The sequence below is a fragment of the Microtus oregoni genome, unplaced genomic scaffold (assembly GCF_018167655.1).
Source record: "Microtus oregoni isolate MIOR12 unplaced genomic scaffold, Mior012 000010F_ref0000083, whole genome shotgun sequence".
Lineage (NCBI taxonomy): Eukaryota > Metazoa > Chordata > Mammalia > Rodentia > Cricetidae > Microtus > Microtus oregoni.
The window spans coordinates 13,828,451-13,851,500 of NW_024543069.1; the positions used below are offsets into that span (position 1 = coordinate 13,828,451).

The 23,050-nt window shown below is 36.8% G+C and overlaps 1 protein-coding gene across 1 annotated transcript in view; it reads right to left on the reverse strand.

Moving 5' to 3' along the window:
* Window positions 1–23,050, reverse strand: part of Rsrc1 (arginine and serine rich coiled-coil 1) — a 275,985-nt gene that overhangs the window by 97,232 nt on the left and 155,703 nt on the right. Inside the window, exon 6 of the mRNA XM_041659536.1 lies at window positions 13,503–13,554. Within this exon, the coding sequence (XP_041515470.1) occupies window positions 13,503–13,554 (52 nt within the window). The remainder of the gene's footprint in view (window positions 1–13,502; window positions 13,555–23,050) is intronic.

Here is a 23,050-nt window from a genome sequence, read left to right on the forward strand (position 1 = left end):
CTAATGGGCTCTGAGTTGGAAGGGTCAATCATAAACTCATCAAATGCTTCATTTAATTTCTTAATTTGGACAAACACAATTTGTTTATGGGAAAGATATCAGGTGTTCGTGAATGAATAATGGCTATGAAACCAAACTCCATTAATCAGCTCCTGATTACAAATGACTTAGAGATTGTTTATTCTAATTTCATTCATTTGGATCAACAAAGAAAACACGAGCAAATGAAACCATTTGGAAAAAAATGGCACACTTATTTCCCCATATTTAATAAGGCAATGATAAATATTCTTTCAGTAACTACATCAAAAGGACTTTATTACTCACATCGATACCACCACTTTTTATAAGCCATTTGTTAATGCAGAGACTGTGTAAAGATACCAGGGGAGGGAAACAAAATACAAAATATTACCCTCTTTGTTATACACACTTTATGAGCTCTTCCTGTGTCTTCGGGCAAAGGCAGAGAATCTTGTTGTTTGCTCTGCATTTTTTAAAAAACATTTTGTCCTTTGTATAGCATGAGGTAAGGTCAGGCTTAAAAATACACCAACATTCAGCATTCTGTTCCATGTTGTATTCATTTGCATTGTGAGCTCAGAAAGGGCAGAAATGGCACCTTAAGAATTGTAACTACCCCACTGTCTAGATCAAAACCTAGTACCATGTAGTTTTGTTCAAATAAATCCTTATGGGAAGGCATGCCATCATGTGAAATTCTAAGTAAATAATTAAAGTAATAGCAAATTCGGAGTGCTCTATAATATTTTTTTTTTAAAGTTATGTAAGGAAGAAGTCACTGTGACTGCTAAAAAACACCTGCTCTCCCTCCACTTTTCTAGTGATGATAACTGGAAATAAGGAAGCTGCTGACCATCTACCAACTGCTGCCTCTCCAGCAATCATCTGCTGTTATGCCGAATAAACCAGATGCATTTCCCCCAATCTGCTCCGTGTTTTCTTCCATGTAGCTCTTCATAGACCCCATCAAAAAGAATGCTTTGCCCTTGAGCTGTTGCTTGCATCTGGCAGTTAGAAGACACTGAGGACAGATCATTGTGAGGCAAGAGGGCAATGGAGCTCCTTTACAGCCCCTACTGGCCTCTGGTCTTCCAGGGCTACTGTTCTCAGACAGCCCAGTTTATTAGGGCAGACAACTTACATAGCTCTTACATGCTCTGAAACTTCTCTCTTCCTTTGCCTTCCCAGCCTAGCAAAGGTAAAGTAAAGGCTCCAACTGTTTCAGGGCCAGGCAGAAATCTTGAAGGTGCATCTTAAACTATCTAAATATTTATGGATAGGCAGATAACAGAAATAAATTCCATAATTTTTAGGTCAAAGAGAAACTCTTGACTTTAAAATTTTAATATTTAAAATATATATCTCATAATGTTATAGCTACCAATGTCAGTGATTCTTATGATGGAACTGGGTAAAATTACTAACAACATTTGAGATTTGTAATTCACAAAACTGAAGGAGGTAAAAATATTAGCCTTGACAGGACTTTCAAAGAATATGCTTGCCTTCCTATGTGACTATTATCTAACAGAATTAACAAACTTTAAAGAGTAGAAATCTCTGAATCTGGCAGTGTTAATTCCAGCATTTGGAGGCAGATCTCTAAGCTCGAGAACAGCCTGGTCTACAGAGCGAGTTCCAGAACAGGTAGGGCTAACAGAGAAACTCTGTCTCAAAAAACCAGAGGCAGGGCAATTATTATTTTTTTCAAAAAAGAAATATTTGGTTGTATCTGTACATATGAAAATTCTTTCATTTAATCAACAATGATCTGAGAAGTCCCATTTACTTTTTAAGATCAAAAATGTCTTTAAAATGACATGAACTCTAGACCAACAGCTGTGGCTTCTCCATGGGACCGAACTACGCTCTCCATATGTGGGAGACGGTGGTGAAGCTTGGACTATCTGTGAGGCCCCTGGCCATAGGACCAGGATCTATCCCTGGTGCATGAGCTAGCTATCTGGAGCCTATTCCCTATGATGGGATGCCATGCTCAGCCTTAATGCAGGGGGGAGGGACGTGGTCCTACCTCAACTTAATGTGCCAGACTTTGTTGACTCCCCATGGGAGGAGTGGATGGAGGATGGGCTTGAGGGGAGGAAAGGGGGAGCTCAAGGATGGGGTGGGAGGGAAAATTTGGTTGGAATGTAAATAAAGAAAAAAAAACGATGATAATAAACAAGCAGTATTTTAAAAACAATTCTAAGATATCAAGGGCCTCATCAACATAGTAGAATTACTATCGTCTTATGTAAAACCAATGGTCATTTCAAGCCTCTGTTAACACATTAATGTTAAGAATGAATCATACGGAAGAGTTTAGAACCATTAGCAAACACCTATATGGAGCTGGGTGTGGTGATACACATTTGAAATCCCAGCACTCAGAAGGATAAGGAAGAGCACTGCCAGCCTGTTTGGCTTCAAAGGCGCGTACCCCAAAGCATATACTTACATAAAAACTACTATAGTTGCATGAAGAATTAACAGCAATTTCTCCATCTGAACGTTATTTTCTTTTACTAGAAATTAGTGCATATAGCATTTAATTTAAAAGTAGTAAAATTAAATTTATTTCTAAATTCAAGACTGAAATTAAGGTTTATAAGCAAAAGAGTCATAGAAAACATACTAACAAAAACTTTCTGAAAATAGGTATGTATCAAGTTTGATGATCAGATGATATTTGCTTAAAGCTGAATTCAAGCAGGTATGCCTAATCCTTTGACATTGCGAGAACCCTGCCATCTACAAAAGCTCATCCTTCAGAATCACATAAGTTACACACACACACACTGACAAGTAATTACCCACTGTTGAAGCTTTCCATAATAAAGATGGTCTAGGACCATTTGCAAGAACACAGGAATGGTAAACAGAGGTGGTAAGAGATACAGCTTACATTATTACTCTTAATGGCAAAGGCCAAAAGTGAGCAAAACAATTCTAATTTTAAAATACTGAAGAAATTATTATGAAACAATACAATCATCATTTTATATAAGAAAAGAACCCATGACTACTTTTTAAAAATTAAAGATTTATTTCTTCTTAATCTTGTATGACTGTTTCCCCTGGATGGACAGATGTCGACTATGGGCATGCCTTGTGCCTGTCAGAGCCAGAATAGGGTACTGGATCCTGTGGAACTGGATTACAGAAGGTTGTGAGCTGCCATGTAGGTGTTGGGAAGCAAATGTGGGTCCTCCATAAGTGCAAATACTCTTAACACTGAGACAACTTTCTTGCTTCCATATTACTCTAAACTTCAGATCAGGACTTAGCTTCAAAGGTACCATTTACATAAGCTACAACTAATGTTTATTCAATAATTTACTCATCCAACAAGTACCAATAAAGAAAGTTTCTATTGTTATTGTAGACTACAAAACTGACATATCTCACAGGGAAGGCACAGCAACATGTAACATTGCACTTACAAGTGCTATGAGTACAAGATACGATCATATAATATATGATATAATAATATTAATATGTTATGTGATGCTGTATTAATATACAAGGTCATTATCATATAATCAGTATATATCAGAAAATTATACAATGAATTATTGTTGAAATTATATTATACATACAGAGAGATAGATAAAATGAAATTTTACAGAATTGAGTGAGGTAATGTATGAAAATAAGTACATCATGTTCAAAAGGTGTTACTCCTAGTAGCATTATAATTAGGAATTAAGATTATAAATTAGTAGTAAGAAATACATAAGCATGGAGTATTCATAATATTTCAAAAGATACAGAGAAGACATTTACCAAAATGCAATATTTACTCCTGAAAAAATACTGAAGCAAAATAGAAACAGAGGAAAACACCTGAACCCAAAAAAATCTTCAACGAAACACCTCAGTTAACATCATGATGGTGAAAGATTGATTGTGTCTATGTGCAAAATAGCAACAAATATCCACGGTATTAGAGTCTGAACTTACCAAATGTTAAGAGCAAATCTACACAAAGTGCTCAAAAATTATATTCTACATACTAAGAATGAACAACCTGAAATTCAATTATGCGTCTAAGTGCAAACTGATTTAGAATCAGAAAACCTACATGAATATTATTTTTACACTTCTTTTGTGTAATTGCAATAACAAAGCAGTTTAGTGGGGACTAGGGCTGAGAAGGAGGAAGAGAAAATTGACTTCAAGAGGAGTATAGGGACTTTCTTGAGTAAGTGCTTTTTAAAAAGTCAGCTTATAGTTACACCACTGTACACATTTGTCAAGATTTGTCTGGGAAATTTTATTATGTTCAAAACAAGCCTTTCCTATACTTATTCATAACTAAAGAACAATCCGAAAATGAATACAAAGTAAAAACAATGTTTTAAGTTCTATCAATTTTGCTACTCAAAGATCACAACCATCAGCTTTGTGTACATCATGATAGGTAGTTATCAATATTAAAACTAACTCTTGCTTAATATTAAGAGTGAACTAAGCTACCTTGTAAGTATAGCTCAGCAGATTTTTTTTTAATTCTAAAATACGTCACAAATATACTAACATTTCTATTTTTGAAACATGCACTACAGTTTTCCTAGTTAGGCATGAATAAACTTCAGAGTATGTAATATTCTGTCATGAGTTTTATGACCATCAATAAAGTTTGTTGCTCTCAAAAACTCAACCTAATTCACAGGTAGGTCTTGTATTCTCTAAGGCACATACTTTCTAATTTTCTTAAATAAAATTTAAAAACTATAAAAATGGAACAAAATGTTAACTTTTGTGGGATTTCAGGACAATTAAAAAACAAAAAGGAAGAAAAGAGAAGGAGGGGAAATGATGTCAATACAGCCCTCATATATGGAATCTCAGACTCAAACACCTGAACCTAAGAGCAGAGATAATACAGCGTTTGGAAGAGAAGAAGGGTTCTCTGCTGTCATCAACATTTCCTGACTTTGGGGAAAGATGCAGTGCTCAAGCATCAAAAGGCTACTCTGTTTAAACAATTTGATGGCGGTGGCAGTGGCGGTGGAAGGAAAAGCCCAGGCTCTACAATGTCATGAGTGATCCTATTAGTTCCACCAGAGTAAAATCATACAGTCTACGTATGTGGTCTTTTCAGCCACATCTGTCATGAACCATTCTTATATCATGAAATGCAAAGTACTGAGCACGTGTTCACTAGATGAGACGGGGAAGTATTCACCATTTGATTTTTCTCTCAAAGAAAACTGCTACAGGATAACGGGACAATTCTTTGCTGTGCACACTTAGGGTTCCTAGGCTCTTCAGAATCTAGTCTCAATATAATCTCGTCAATAAAAAACAAAAAAAAAATCTTAGCAAAATTATGTAAGTAAAACAGAAAAAGTAGATTTTTCAACTATTATTTTCTTGATATTCAAATACTTTGGCTATGAAGCATTGGTAGGACACAGGAACCAATTATATAAATCCTTAAAACATTGGAAAATTTACATTAAGCAATGACTATACAGCAAATGTCCAATAAATACAACTCATTATTTTCAAGACTTCATGAATCGATCACATTCTCATTAAGCATTCTGTAAAACAATTTGATATTCCGCTAAAAAGCTTTGCTACACTAAAACAGAACTTTTAATAATATCTAATGTTCAGAACAATAAAGGTTTTATTTATTTATTCATTCATTTATTTTTACTTATTTAAAATCCTCATGATCACTTTTTGGTAAACTTTTTTACTTTAATTTGCTTTATTTATAGGAAAAATACCTATAATTTTCCTTATAAGAAAAGATTGACTATTAGTGCACAATTTTAATGACATAAACTAAAAAAATTATTATTATTGAAAGGTAATCAATTCTAAGAAATTAATTATATAATTCCACATTAGATAAATTGTTTGGGACGATTCTAAGCCCATTTAAAAATGACCTGCACATCTGATGTGTAAACAGCCATCTAAATCTCACAGACTTGTCAGTCTTTCAGTAATGAAGTCGGGAAAATAAATTCACAGACACCCTAGTGAATTGGCACTGTAAGTGACAGAAGCCCTTCTAAATCCTCTGTTTACACTGGGGATTAGTGAAGTAGATTTTGAGTTGCACACTGAACAGTCCATGGTCAAGGGAACCTGCTCCCTGTCAGCCTGCAGGGCATAAGGACAAAGCATGGTCCTGGTAGGAAGTGACCCATAAACATATTCCTACCCAGGATTTATACAAAGCCAGTCTGGCTCACAGAAACTCCATATGACCATTAACTGGCCCGCAAGGCCTGCCAGGAGGCCTAATTACAGGTCTACAGAGCCCAATAACAAAAGCTGAAGGGCTTTAGCCTAAGGATGACCTGCTTTATACTGACTTGATAGAGTCCATGTAGAGGATCCCAAAAGAAAGAGGTTTAGCTTTAAAATTCTCCCTAGAGATCCAGCATTGTACTTGAGTCTAGAAGGCCCACATGCAACATACTTCAGTTAAACATACCACTCTCTCAGAATTAGCATTCAACCACTGTCTGCTTAACATCTGCTCCGACATGGCGAGTTGCTGTGCCTCTGTCAGACTCTCGCCGACAGCTTTCTTCTCACTAAATACTACTAAAGGTAAACAACAGCATCCAAATACAAACACGTGATACATGCTAAAACACACAAAACATTTGAAAAGCCAGTTACTTCATGATTCCATGCAGAAAACATTCCATGCAAAAATCATTTCTGAGCAACAGAAAGACAAACGTCAAACTCACTGTTGGAAACAAAGTTAAATTAACATTATCAATTTATTCTGTATCTAAGCCACACAAACTTATGTAGAACTTTGAAGTTTGCAACTACATTTGAAGAAAAAAGTTTTAACAAATACCTAAGTAAACTAAACTATTTAATGTTTTACTCTTTTTTTTAAAGTAATGTTTTTAATTCTTACTAATATCTAACAGTTTACGCATGCAGCATGAGGAAGGTATGCGGCTCCACTTCTCTTTGATAACTTTATAAAGTCACTCAGGTGATGCTATAAAGAACAGCCGCTGAATTTCCCACCTCACATTATATTGGGAATGCTAAGGACTTTATTGTAATAATTTATTTCACTCTCATAATAGCTCTGAAAGTTCATATTGTTATTTTCATTTTATGAATGAACAACTGACTTTCAGCAAGTATTAACAATGTCGCTATAGCTTTCTCAGCAACCAGGAGCAGCACCTCAGGCTCCCAGCTGTAGAACTAAATACCACATTTCAACGCTTCTCACACTAAATTGCGAACATTTACTGGAAGAGTTCGAACCAGATAGTTTATAGCATTTTATAGGTATTCACCTAAATTCCAGAATAACAAGATGAGGCAATAAAGGAGAATGACTTGCTTAAGCGTAAATTATGTTAATGATTGAACCAGCTACAATCTAGACTACTGACATGCCCTCAAAGAGACCACACAAAGAAAATGAATCTAAAAACCATTGATATGAAGTCTGAATGAACTTTTTCATCATTTGCTCTGCTTGGGAATAGGGAAGTATCCTAACATGAAAGCTCTGTCACAACAAACCATCCTACTTCAGGGGTCAGAAAACTATGGAACAAGTCTCTCTGTCAGCTGTAAAACAGTAAAGCAGAGGAGCTTTCAACGGTCCCTGAAGTAGTAACCTTATCAATTCTCTTCATTTGTAATTCTTCGAGTCTCAAGTATTTAATGCTAGACTGAGATTGAGTGTTGCAACTCCTGAGATCGTAAGTCTATGCAAAGGAGAAGGAAGGATCAGGACGTGGTTTCAGAGTACCTAATGAGTAAGTGGGAAGGCAAATCTCAATTTAATATACTACAGAGAAACTACAGCATTTATGGCATATTGCTAAGCAAGACTTCTGATTTGGATCCTAATGTATATATGCATGCAACTAATCTGTGTTTAACATTAACCAACTTTCAGCTCAGGAAGCGTCACTGAAATGGAAACACCGAGATTTCGGACAGGAAATCAAAGATTGCAACATTAACCTAGATTTTCTAAAGTTAGACAATTAGATACTATTAATGTATCTATATAATTAAAGGGAAAAAGCTTTCTCATGAGTTGAACTTTAATCTTTTTGCATTATCAATCAAAAACCTTTCAGAATCTAAAGCAGATCTGTAGCTAGAACTTATTGTACTATATATACATTAAATCTACAAAAATAAACTATACATTTTGCAGTATTCTCTGTCACTCTGTTTTCTGACTAATAAAGCTCAAGCATTGAAACTAAAGGGAGTAAGAAATCAAAAGTCAGAAATCACTGAATTTGCTTTCTAATCAGCTATGCAAGTTTTCATGATTCTTGTAAAATGGAGTTAATTACCTAAGATAAAGGATTTATAAAAGTACTTTGAAAACGTGAGGCACAATTCAAAGTGACATGAATGTTATTTAGATGATAAAGTACTATTCATAATATTTTTGTCATGTACTAACTTAAAGCTTATGAGTTTACATTTATATAGTCATAATATCTCATAGTCATCAAAAACTTTATTTTTTGGAACATCACAAAATTCCTTCATTAGTTACAATTAGCATTTAAATATTTCTGAAGCTGTTAAATTCACCTTTCAGATGATCATATAAAGTAATAAGCAATTGGAGCATGTCATCACTCATTCCCCTGTCCTAGTTTCCCCCATGGCTGGTTCCCTCTTGAACAGCCACCCATTCTCCTTTCATGTCACCTGTATCTATGACTTTCTCTGCATCCTCACACTAAGATTTCTTCAACACGCTCATGATCACCGTTCTAGTTTCATAATCTGCACACATATATGCTAATATCTAAACATATGTAATTTTAATTTTATATTCTGTATATAATTTGGTATTTTGCTGTTTGAGACTGCCTATTTCATCTAATATTCCTAGTTCCACACAGTTTCTTGCAAATGTCATGATTTCATTTTTTTAGCCAATTAAAATTCCACTGTATATGCATTACATTTACTTTGTCTGTTCATCTGCCAACATCCAGGCTGGGTCCATGTCTGGGTATCATGAAACATGCAGCAATGAACACAGAAGTGCGAGTCTGTCTGTGGTGCTCATTACAGTCCTTCCAGCAAATGTCCTGGGTAATATGGTGGCTTCTAGTCATAGTTTCTTGATTAACTTCTATTAATTCCCTCAGCAGCAAGTATTTAAAGGCTTAAACTTTCAGGTTATTAGCTCTCGGGTTATTATATATTATATTAGTTCAAGTTATTATAGATAATGACTTATCTATCAGAGATTAACAGTTGGAATTTTATCATGGTGTTATGATAGAGACAAAGAATTAGTGGAGAGAGGTAATAGGAGAAAACAAGACAAGACATGAGCTAAATGTTCCAGGTAGAAAAAAGATAGGCAATTCAGGGAATAATTACAGGTTACAGTTATGAAATCTAAGCAATGAATTTTTTTTGGAGTTTGTTACTCTCTTGGGCACACACACAAAGGGCTCTACATTTTACTACAGAGACACTTGTCCAATCATGCTCACTGTTGCTCTATTCATAATAGCCAGAAATTTCAAAAAGCCTAGATGTGCACTAACAGATGAATGGATTAAGAAAATGTAGTACATTTACATAATAGAATATTACTCAGCTTTTAAAGGAAGCAAAATCATAAAATTTAAAAATCATAAAATTTGAATGGAGCTAGAAAGAAAATCATCCTAAGTGAGAAATTCCAGACCAAAAGAGACAAATATGGCACCTATTTCCTTACATATGAATGTCAGCTTTTGAGCCTTTTACAGGCATTCTACAATCCATACAACAGCAGAGGTTAGGTACAGAGTAAGGGAGGGAGCGAAGGATTTCCCAGTGGAGGGGAGTATAAAATGGAGAAAGGACAGGAAGGAGATAAGCAAGGGAGTGGGAGGAGTGACAGCTAATACTAAGGGTCATTTGAGAAATCACATGGAAACCTACTACACTGGAACCAGCTTGAAATATATACATATACGAAAGAAATAAAAATGGAATCACCAAATAATGAGGAAGAAAAATTCCCAACTAGACATCTTTCACCATCAAATGAACCTTCCAGTGCAGAAATGGTTTATATCTAATTGAATTGTTTGTCAAGGAGCCCCATGGAAACCCCCGATCAACACAGGCAATTGCCAAGACTGCTGTGGTTTTCCACAAACTGAGGGTAAGGCCTTGTTGCTGAAAAGAACACCTATATAGCTTGCTGAACACAGAGAAGTGGTGGTAGTCTCTAACTAGAGCCTTCACCCCTACTGACTAGTGTTCAAGGTGCTGAAAGACACTCTGCATGATACCAAGGAGAAAGGTAAACACCACCCAGCTACAAAAGCTTTGATCTACTTGAAGCCTATCTTCAAGACAGACCACTACAATTGTGGGATAAAGCTTGTGGGAGTAACCAACCAATACCTGACTGGATTTAAGGCCCACACCATGAGATGGAACCCGTGTCTAGCCACTGCTAGAGCGGCTAAAAACCTGACTAGATAGGACACAGACCTTTAAGAAAACCAAACACTACTGCTCTGATAAAGGAATATAGCAATAAAATAACTCCTAATGATAGTCTATTATATCCACAAGTCAGTGTCTTGTTCAGCCATCAAGAAACTTCCTTCCACAGATACAGGAACTAATACAGAGAACGATGCGGAGAGAGAAAGAGGGAGAGGAGAGCTAGAGGAAGAGAGGGAGGAGGAGAGGGAGGGAAGGAGAGAGGGAGGGAGGGAAGGAGAGAGAGAGAGAGAGAGATCGAAGAGAGAGAGAGATCGAAGAGAGAGAGAGATCGAAGAGAGAGAGAGAGAGAGCGCGCGCGCGAGAGAGAGAGAGAGAGAGAGAGAGAGAGAGAGATCTTTAGTAAACCCTTCTCTCAGACAGAAAGAGTATAAAGAGCCAATGGAGATGGAAGATCCCAAGGAAACAAGGCTTTCTAGACACAACTGCACCGATGCACATAAGAACTCACAGACTATGGCAGCATGCACAGAGCCTGTATAGATCTAAGCCAGATGAGATCCCAGCATTAAGAGGGAAAATGGACACAAACCCCCATCCCTAGCCCAGAAGCTGTCTCCAAGTGTCACCCATTCTAAAAGGAAAATCCAGTTAATCCAAAGGAGTCCCACTGGGTGTACAAGGCACAGTTGATGGCAGGCTCCAAGCCCAGTAGCAGACAGCCACCACAAATGAACTCAATGGTATTTTTGGAGATGTTCTGTCTCATAATGACTGGTTTGGGCTTTTTTTTTCCCCTTGCTGGTCTTTGACTTATATATTATGATTTTGGATATTATGATTTTATGTTTGTGTGTGTGTGTTTCTCATGCTTTTTTCTGTTTTCTATTTTTAGTATGTTTTAAATTCTAGTTTATTGTTTAAAATTGGCTTGCTTGTTTTCTAAAGAAAAAAAAAAAGGCCTGGATGGGATCTGAGATGAGATGAGGAAGGGGAAATTGAAACTGGAATAAACAAGTACAAAAAATTTTCAATTAAAAATATGGAAATGAAAACTGAAAGTGTGTAGATCCATTACACAGAATCTCAACAGTCATGGACAGGTATACTGTTATTTTTGCATTGAGAGACACTGGGTAATTTCAGCAAAGATGAGGCACTGTGAATGGGTGCCTGAGACACAATGGTGCAGACACAAGACAGAAACCCTGGTGTGAGCGGATCAGGCACTTCATATGTCGCTTGTTGTCACAGTAGCTCTGGAAGACAGATACCACCCTTACCCCTCATCTACGACAGACTTAGAACACAAAGAATCTCCAAATCTAAAGACTTTCAAACAGCTAGCTGAAATGGATAACAGTCCCTATTTGATACAATTGGGAATCATTTGTATGTTGCAGTTGAGAATATAAAACTGTTTGTTTAGTATGGAAAATTGTTGGGATTTTAAAGAATCGAAGAATTGCCAAATGATTTCACAATTATTCCTTTACAAAAGTATTCTCAGAAACTAAAAGCAGGCGCTCAGATTAGTCTATTAGTATTTATAACAACATTATTCAACACTACTTAAAAACAGAGTTCAAATTTTTTATCACTGAATGAATGTATAAGCAAATTGTACACAAATATCATTCAACCATAAGAAGAAATGAACTACTGATATGTTACGACATGGAAATACGTCTAAAACAGAACACATGACAGATATAAAAACCCACATATTACATATGGCATTTCAGAGACAGAAGGCAGACTGGTGGTTGCTAGAAGCAAGGAAGATGAAAAGAAACTACAGAAAGTAAGGGTTGTCTTTACCAACTGAACTCACGCTCTTCTACCATTCTCCATGTTGTAGGTTTACTGATATTCCACACCGCGCAGCTATCTACTTTCCCTCTGAGGCAACAAGGTATCATTAAAAATAACACTGGACACTTTTCAAAGAAAAATAAAACATCACATCACTACACATCAATCTATTCATAGCAGTATAAAACAGCATGAAAAACAGCAGTCTGGTTTTAAAAAGTGGTCACTAAACTAGTGGTAATAAAAGGCAGTGTAAAGTTTTCATAAAGCAATTCAGCACAAGGCATATAGGTATAAAAACTTATGCTATATATTAATAACCTATAATTTCAAAAACTTATTTCTATAGTACTTTATAATAACAATAGTTACTGTAAGAGATTCTAGAGTCAATGTGCACATATGTATTTGCTCCAAAATATAACATCTGCTGTTTGGTGGTCTGAAATTATCGTTAAATCCTCAATTTGAATTCATCAGAATGGAATGTATAAGCTCTTTGTAACCCTTAAAAGGTAAATAACACACACACACACACGCACACACACACTTTAAGGAGTACATTTAGATTTAAAGTTAAATTATTAGTATGTAGAAGGCAGCATGGATTTTTAGAGCTATTTCAAAAGGTAAAAAAATGTTTTTGTGAAACTGTACCACTGGGAAATTAAACATAGCATTTTAAAATTAGATGGCAACAGAATACACTGGCCAATGAATTAGCCAAATGGAATTAGAGGAATTTAATATAGCACTGGCCTTATTTTCTCCAAAATAATGTAAATCTTAATCAATCGTAACTTATACAAAAGTTAAGTAGAAATAGATTATAGCGTTAAATACAAATTACAAAATAAAAAAAGCTTCCAAAAGAAAACATCAGAAAAAAACCATAGACTAGAGTTAAAGAATTTTATTTTACCAAAAGTACAATCCATAAAAGATGAAAATCAACATGTACTTTATTAAAATTAAACTTTAAAACTAAAACCTGATTTATCCATTAAACATGCAAAGAATGAGTTTTTAGCACATATCACTTTATATTAGCAATAAATAGGTGACATTTATCCAAATGTATAATCTAGATCCAAACATATGATCTAGATTTGTGAAAAATTGTACACTAGGAAAAACCTTTTAACTCATGTATAAGCACTCTACCACCCTAGGATTTGTTTATTTCATAAAAGTGAATTGTCAACACTTACCAGCAGCTTCAAGGACCATCTGTAGTCTGGCTTTGGCCTGCTCAGCTGGTGGCTAAAAATCAACCATAAAAGAAATGGACAGTTCAGTTTTAACAAACAGATTGTAAATTAGAGCACTACTAGGTACTGAAAAGGAAGTCTTCCCACAGTCACTATCACTACCCATCCAAACTCTACCACAGTAATATTTCACAACCACTTCACTCACCTTTAATATAAAATCACCTTTTAATTAATATAATCCAAGAATGATAAAACTCTTTGGTTGTTTCCTAACACTGTATCACTAAGCAATAACAGAAATAACTGTAAACCCAATAATAAGGCAAAAACTAGTATATAAGAACAGATTCTCAAATCATATTGCTTCCTCGTATATAGAAATATTTAAGTAACCTATCTAAATTTAAGTAAACTAACAATTGAAGTTTTGCATGTGGGGGAAGTCAGGCCCTAAAATTAAGTATTTTCAAACTGAATTTGAAATGGAAATTGTGCAGAAGATAACATATAATGTACCACACATATTTTCAGTTTCCATTTGCTCCCCTAAAACTGTTGATCAAGAGAAAGTTGACTTAACTCTGGCAATGAGGTTGAAACTAACAAAAATCGCACTCCATCATATAAACAAACTGGAAGACCAAAACCACATGATCATCTCATTTGATGCAGAAAACGCCTTTGATAAAAATCCAACATGCAGTCATGATAAAGTCAAGGAGAGATTAGGAATACAAAGGACATACCTCAACACAATAAAGGCAGTTTACAACAAGCCCATAGCCAACATCAAATTAAGTGGAAAAAACTCAAAGTAATTCCACTACAATCAGGAATAAAACAAGGTTGTCCAGTTTCTCCATACCTATCCTATATAGGACTTGAAGTCTTACTAGAGCAATAAGACAACTGAAGGAGATCAAAGAGATACAAATTGAAAATAAAAAAGACAAAGTACTGTTATTTGTAGAGAATAAGACAGTAAATGTAAGTGACCCTAAAAATTACACTGGAGAACTCATTGTCTACAAAATCAACTTACAAAAATCAGTAGCTCTCCTATATACAAATGACAAATGGCCTGATAAAGAAATCAGGTAAATCACAATAGTCTCAAATAATATAAAATATCACAGGGTGACTCTACTAAGCAAGTGAAAGACTTGTATGATGAAAATTTCAAGTCTTTGAAGAAAGAAATGTAAGGAGATAGCAGAAGACAGAAAGATCTTCCTAGCTCATGTTACGGTGGGATTAACATAGTAAAAATGACCACCCTGTCCAAAGTAATCTACAGATTCATTGCAATCCCCACCAAAATTGCAACAGAATACTTTACAGACTTTGAAAGGAAGATACCCAACTTCATATGGGAACACAAAAAACTGAGGATAACTAAGGTAATCCTGAATAATAAATGATGAAGATCTCACCATTCCAAATTTCAAGCTGTACAACAGAGCTATAGTAATAAAAACCGAATGGTATTGGCATAAAAACACACACTTTGACCAATTGACTCAAAGAGAAGACTCAGACATAAATCCACGCATCTATGGACACCTGATTTTTTGATGAAGACGCCAGAAATATACACTGGATAAAAGGCAGCATCTTCAACTAATACTCCTGATCAAACTGAATGTCTGCATGTAGAAGAATGCAAACAGATCCAGATATATCAATGTGCACAACAAGCAACTCCAAATGGATCAAGGACCACAACAAATCAGAAACACTGAACCTGATAGAAGAGAAAGTGGTGAATAGCCTTGAATTTGCTAGAATAGGAGCAGATTTTTCTGAACAAAACATCAATAGAGCAGGCACAACAATTAATAAATGAGATTTCATGAAACCTAAAAGCTTCTGTAAGTCAAAGGACCCCATCAATAGGATAAAAGGGCAGCCTACAGAATGGGAAAAGATTTTTACCAACTCCATATCCAATAAGGGCTAATATCTAAATTATATAAGGAACTCAAGAAAATAGACATCAACAAAGAAAATAATATAATTAAAAATGGGGTACATTCCTAAACAGAGAATTCTCAATAGAGGAATCTCAAATGGCTGAGAAACACTTAAAGAAATGTTCAACGTCCTTATCCACTAGGGAAATGTGAAATCGAGATGACTTTGAGATTCCACCTTAGCCCCGTCAGAATGGTTAAGATCAGTAACACAAGTGACAGTCCATGCTGGAGTGGATAAGGAGCTTCCATCCACTTGTCCATTGCTGGTGGAGTGCAAACTTGTACAGTCACTATGGAAATCAGTATGACAGTTTCTCAGAAAACTGGGAATAAACCTACCACAAGGTCCAGCTATAAAACTCTTGAACAAATACCCCAAAATTCCTCCATATTACCACAAAGACCTTTGCTTTATTCTTAATAGCCAGAAACTGGAAACAATCTAGATGTCCCTCAACCATAGAACGGATAAAGGAAATGTTGTACATTTACACAATGGATTATTACTTAACTGTTTTTAAAAATGACATCATGAAATTTGCATGCAAATGGATGGAACTAGAAAAATATCCTGAGTGAGGTAACCTAGACTCAGACTGAAAATACAGTATGTATTCACTTATATATGGATGTAAGCCATTAAATGATAAGCAACCTATATAATCCACAGATCCAGACAGACTAGGCAGAGTAAGGGACTAAGTGGCACACGTGGATCTTCCTAGGATGGGAAAATAGAACAGATTTTAAGGTAGACTAGTGGTGGGTAGGGACAGGAGTGAGATGGAGGGAAGGGGAAAAAGGGTTGATGGAGGAAATGTGTGTAAGACAGACAGAATTGAGGGCATTTTAGGAATGATATGCAAACCTAGTGAAGTGGAAACTTCCTCAAATATACGAAGGTGATCTCAGATGAGGTCTCCTAATAATAGAGGATACAGAGTCCTAACTGGCTATTTCTTGTCACCTAAAAGGGCTTCCAGTAGCGAGACCGAGTTCTATTCAATTGAGCTGTTGGCTAAGAGGGTTCCATGGAAACCCAAAACAACTCAGGCTGTAGCTAAGACAACGGTTTGCTCTAGGAAGTGATGTCTGGGTCCCATTACTGAGAACAATACCCACTCAACTCACTGAGCAAGTCAAAGATGAGCTGGTATCTTCATGGAGCCGTCATCCCTACCACCATGCTAGGGTGGGCTTTGCTGATGCAGCTGTTCATAAGTCTTTCTGATCCTGTACATAACTTCAATATTTTAAAACTAATTTGTTTTCCAACTTCAATTTTGACAATATGTTTACTTTGGTCTGCCACTGGTTCCCAATTCTCCAAGAACATAATAGCCATGGCACATGATGGAGAACAGGAAATAACTGTGTGGGCTCAATCTTCTCCTACATTGATATGCGTTGCAGGGTTCACGCTCAGGTATTCAGGGTTGGAAAGCAAGTGACGTTTTCCCACCGAACATCCTGCCAGCCCCATACTGCATTTCAAGTGCATATTTTCCCTTCACCTGCTATAGCACTCAGGAAACATGGTCCTGCCCTTCATCTGCCATATGGTGAGGAAAGTTCCTGTGGCAGGTGGGAGAGCTGGCCTTGCCTGTCACCAGCTTCAGCACTTGGCAGAGTGGCCCTGCATCATGCCTGGCCAACGCAGTAGAGCTGGCCCTGGTGGTGTAGGTGAGCTGCCCACCCCATGCTTACTACAGAGACTGAACTCGCCAGGGCAGTGCTGGAGAGCTCATCCTGGTGTTGAGGATGAGGGAGAGTTGGAGGGCTGATCAACCCAGCACCCACCCCAGCCCAGATGCAGGACTATGAATAAGCCCACCCCATCAACCACCCCACCTATGAGCTGCTGCAGCACTTGAAGGCATTGGTTCTGCAGATCCAAAGCTGCAGGATCTTTAAGACACAGGGCAACAACAGGATATCAAGAGGAGTGCCAGTGATGGCCCAGTATTGATGGTGTACAGAAGTCAAAGGCCTCAAACCAAACCACTGACTCATTGCAATGAACAGTTGCGAGGAAGATGTATGTGCTAAAGAATATACTGTGTGACTCATTGGGCCACACTACAGCTTCCATGATGAAAATTTTCTTTTATTTTAAATTTCATTTTGTTTTATTTTGGGGGGAGGTTGCCAGGGCAGAGGACTGATGTGAAATAATGGGGAGACAAGTGGGATTGAGATGCATGATCAATAAATTTTTTTTTTTTTTTTGGTTTTTCGAGACAGGGTTTCTCTGTGGTTTTGGAGCCTGTCCTGGAACTAGCTCTTGTAGACCAGGCTGGTCTCGAACTCACAGAGATCCGCCTGCCTCTGCCTCCCGAGTGCTGGGATTAAAGGCGTGCGCCACCACCGCCCGGCCTAAAAAAAATTTTTAAAGTTAAATTAGGAAAAAAAAGGCTATATTTTAATTCAGGGCTATTGCAATTTTACTGTAATAGAAAAAGTGATGTTTTTCCTTTTGGTTCTCAGCAAGATTGCAATGTTTTTAAATAAAATATTTTAACAAAATTAAGATTATACAAATTTTACCATGTCAAAACCATAATGTAGTTAGGTTAAGAGAAAAAGAAAAGGTAGAAAAGCTCTTATGTTTGAAATAGCTAAAAAAGGATCGGGGGGGAGGTGGATAATTGGGGACCAAGAGACAAAGAGAGTAGGTTCCAGGGTAGAGGAGAGGAGGCTATGGATAATGTGCAGAGAACTAATAGAGCATCTCTTGAGAAGCCCGAAAACATCACCTCAACACAAGGCAGAAGAAAAAGAAAGACTGCAAGTGGGATGGACACACACAAGGGCAACGGCTAGGAGGAAGGCCAGCATAAAGGGCTGCAAACACTAAAGACATTTTTAATATGGGTGCTATGCACAAGCATTAGGAGTATGTAAACATGCAAATAATATGTACTTATTTTTATTTTATTTTTGAGATTATAATTGCAACAATTCCTTCTTCCCTTTCTTCCACCAACACCTCACAAACCCTTCCCTGCTCTCCTTCAAATTCATGAACTGTTATTGTGCGTGCGCGCTCTCTCTCTCTCTCTCTCTTTCTCTCTCTCTCTCTCTCTCTCTCTCCTTCAAATTCATGACCTGTTATCGTGTACACACACACGCTTTCTCCTTCAAATTCACGACCTCTTTGTTATTGCATCCACATACACACACAAAGACACACACGTTCTCCTTCAAATTCATGACCTCTTTGTTATTGCACACACACACACATACACACATGCTCTCATTAAAATTCACGACCTCTTTGTTATTGCACACATACACATACACACATGCTCTCATTCAAATTCATGGCTCCTTTGTTATTGCACACATGCACACACACACACACAAACACACATTCATAAATATAATCTGTTCAATCCATATAATATTACTGGTATGTATGTTCCAGGGCTGTCCATTTGACAGTGAGCAACAAATTGGTGTGCTCTTCTCTGGGAAAGACCACTTCTCCCATTCTCAGCTTTCCTCAATTAGATTTTCTGCACAGAGAATCTACAACTTTCATCAGATTTCAAAGGCATCTAGATTTTTTAAATTAAGGCTTAGCCTTCTAAAGTATTAATAAATGGTTTTAAATTTCATTCATTTGAACTGTGGATTCAAACGCATCCCTCCTCATGTTACGATATGAGTGATAATTCACTAACGTAAGTAAGTTCATAACTCTTTAATTGTCTATTATTCTTCTTTCAGAAGCTTGGGTCAAGGTTGCAGAAAAGAACGAAGTAATAATATTCTCTGGGGTATAAGAGCAGCAGACAGCAAGAGTACTTGACTGGCTACAAGTCCCTATTCCTGACACAAGGAGCTAAGTCATCCATCTGCTACGTTTAAAAATTATGTTTTGGTTGATTTTTAAAATTTTTTCTTATGTTTTTGTGATTATAATATAATTATATAATTTCCTTCTTCTCTTTCCGCCCTCCAAACCCCACATACCCATCCTCCTCTTGTTCAAATTCATGGCCTTTTTTTCCATTAATTGTTACATATGTGGTGCATATGTTTTTAGGTACTGAATAACAAATTGTGATGATCTTCCCTAGGGGAGACTATTTTCCTGCTCTCTACATTCCTTGGTTGCCTGTGGTTCTTTGTAGGACTGGGTCCTGTGGCCTCCCCCATCTAATGCCTACTGTTGCCCTTGTTAAGGTCAGATTTAGGCAGTCACGTTGGTGAGACCTTATGGTTGTAGTTTCTGACATTAGTGTAAGACACAATCTCAAAGCAAACTTCCTGACCCTGGGCTCTGAAAAGATTTCCATGCTCTCCTTCACAGAGGATCCCTGAGCCTTAGTGTAAGCTTTGATTTGTAGATGTTCCCACTGTGGCTGGCTCCACAGCTCTGCATTTTGATCATTTTTTGTTTGTTTGTTTGTTTGTAATGGTCTCTGTCTCTTGATAAGATCAGTGGTAAGGAGTACTCTTATCTGTTGGCAAAGATAAATATTCAAATGTAGTTTGGGATTGTATAGTTAGTAAAGGATTGGTTACAAGTTCTCTAGGATCAATGACTTCACTAGCCCTGTGTAATTGGCTATGTTTCCAATACCATAATTTCCCTTTTATGTCTAATTAGAGAGTTGATGGGTTACTGCCAAGGTGTGTGTGTACTATAACACCCTTATGGTTATGGGCTCACGCTGATTGTTGATGTGGTTTATAGGCACTATAGACATCATAGCTGGGAGAACTGTTGGCTCCTTCTCTCCCTTGAAGCTTGTTTATGAGACAGGGGTCCTTCTATGATGTTCACAACTGCATGTGGTTTGTAGCCGCAAGCAATAGTCACGCACTAGCCTCTCCAGTAGCTGGACTACAGGTATGTAACAATATTCCTTACTGCTTACTTTTAGGACCCGAGGCTGTATGGTTTTCAAAATAATTTTCAGAGGCGCACACCTTTAATCTCAGCTCTTGGGAAGCGGAGGAAGAATCTGTGAGTTTGAGGTCAGCCTGGTCTACAGAGAGAGCTCCAGGGCTGTTACAGAGAAAGACCATATATCAGAAAACAAAATAAAACAAACAACAACAACAAAAACTAATACTCAGGTACTTATAAAGATCAGTCAGGTTAAAATGACCCCTCTGAATAGTCTGGAATTGTATCCTGAGCACTCAAAATAGCTCTTGGAACACAGCAGACTCAATATACAATTTGTTGAATAAATGAATGAACCTTCTTTTTCACTGCATGGATATAAATAATAAAATCAACCAAAGTTGAATTTTATATATTACATATAACCACTATTTAGATAAGAAATTGCTTATACTCCTTAATTAGTAACTAGTTTATATGCTTGAGTTAGTTGTGCTTAAGTATACCAGCACTACCTCTGGCATCTTTTGGCCCTCATACTAGTCAATAGGCCATTTAGATGAGGTTTTTTCTTTGTGTGTGTGTGTGTGTGTGTGTGAGAGAGAGAGAGAGAGAGAGAGAGAGAGAGAGAGAGAGAGAGAGACTGGGGGGTGGGAGTGGGCGGGGCTTGTCTTTTAAAGGGACAGGGTACCCAGGAGACAGACAGGCCAGCAGATGATAACAAATGTAGAAAAATCACAATAAGATTTTTATTCTTTTCAGAGAAAGCAATTTAATTTTTAAAAATGAAGTCATTTAAGATCACTTCCAAAATCTTCTCCTAAAAGTTTTTAGTGTAGTTATAGTGTTAAAATTCTTGAGACAACAGAAGGCATTTAAGACTATAAACTACAGCATATGATATCATAGATCAGATATATAAAACATACCACATATATGCTTTTCATATATAGTTATCTGGCCAATCAATTCACATTACAGACAAATATCACCTTCAAAAGGCAGGGAGCCATGTATCCTTCCCTGTCTTGGATAAGGAAAGGCTCTGAGTCATGAGAGGAAAGGAGTTAAAGCATATATACACAATATACCACAAATACGATGTACTATAAAATTAATTTAAAAAAATCTGAACTTGTTAATAAAAATAACTATGCAACAAAAATGGCTGAACACGGAAAAAGATGAGGCAGATTATTTTTTAGTGGTTACAGTACAGGAGAACACTATTGTGATTCAAAGTGATGGGTGTAATTTTTTAATTTATACCCCTTGAAGGATCTGATCTGCTTACTATTCCTTTCACCAACCCATATTATAAAGGTAGCTTAAGTATGCCAGAGTAACTGTGAAGAACCCTGCTGCTGAACTGAAAAGTAGCTGGGAAGAGCTGGGAAAGGCATCTCTAGGGAAGACCAAGTTAACAGAGGTGGGCAGACCCTCATAATGACGGGTTAGTTGTCTAACTCACAGTCAACAAATCCTGAACATGTACCCATCTATCACTCTAAGTTTTCCCTGATCTGGGTTCCCATCTCGTACCCTCCTCCACTTCAGGCCTTAACAGCTATACATCCTAGTAAAAGAGAGAACTCACGCTAGATACTTGGGGCACAAAGAACCCTTAAAAGACTTTAATATTAAGGAAGATAGGGCAACAAGATTCCTTCCTTGAGCAACTCTGCCTAAAATCCAGGCAGGAAGAGCAGTTACATCATACAGAAAAATAAGGAAATGTCTTGTAGACCTGGCAGCACCTAGTGGGGTCAGCAGGAGAAAGTTTAGAGCAATATTTTGAAAGGAACAATAGTGACCCTTTTTCAGTTTTATTTAAATTCTGGACATGTACTTCAAGATGCATATGAAGCAAGATTCCTCTAAACTTCTACGGTGTTAGGGGATATTTTACTCTAAATACCAGAGTAAAGACTGAAAAACAGTTTTTGAAATCAGAAAGTTTAGTTCTATTTTAGCACAGACTTTTAGGATTGTTCAAACTAAACATCAGGGAAAACTCTAGACTCCAGAAATACTCAGGTAGGTACATTCCCACCGCCCAGTATCATCTGTGACCCTGCATGCTTGTAGGAAGCTGTCCAAACCTAACAATTCTGGTTCTGTCATTACCTTAAGAAAAAACGTTTCTATCTAGAATCCATGAAGTCTGAAGTGCTGGGATACATTCCCAGGGACTCGAAAGTTCTTTGAGGTGTTTTAGATACATATATCTAAATATCTTTACTCAAATACTAAAAAGATATATAATATCTATATATCTTTACTCAAATACTAAAAATCAAATATTGGTATAAGTCAATAAATATATAGCTTATTTCCAAGCATTCCAATGTAATTTTAGTACCATAAGTGTGATCATAATATGATTTGGTTGGTACTATGCAATCTCCCCAACTGCCAACAGTTGCTTTTATGATACCAGCCTGCTGCTATAGAGGCTGTCCAAATGGGGACAACACTGGCCCTGCACACACCACTGGTGATTTTATTCTAAATATTTTGCAGTTATAAATTCAAAATTGACAGGTAAAGGATGTTCGAATATAGTCTCTAACTTTTCAAGCTGTATTAATTGAAGCTTGTAAGATTATTAATTCTATGTGAAATTTTCATAAAAGGTAAATAAAAATACTATCTGACTCAAGAACAGAAATGAGGGGAAGCGATGACTTTTTTCTTATTGCACTTCT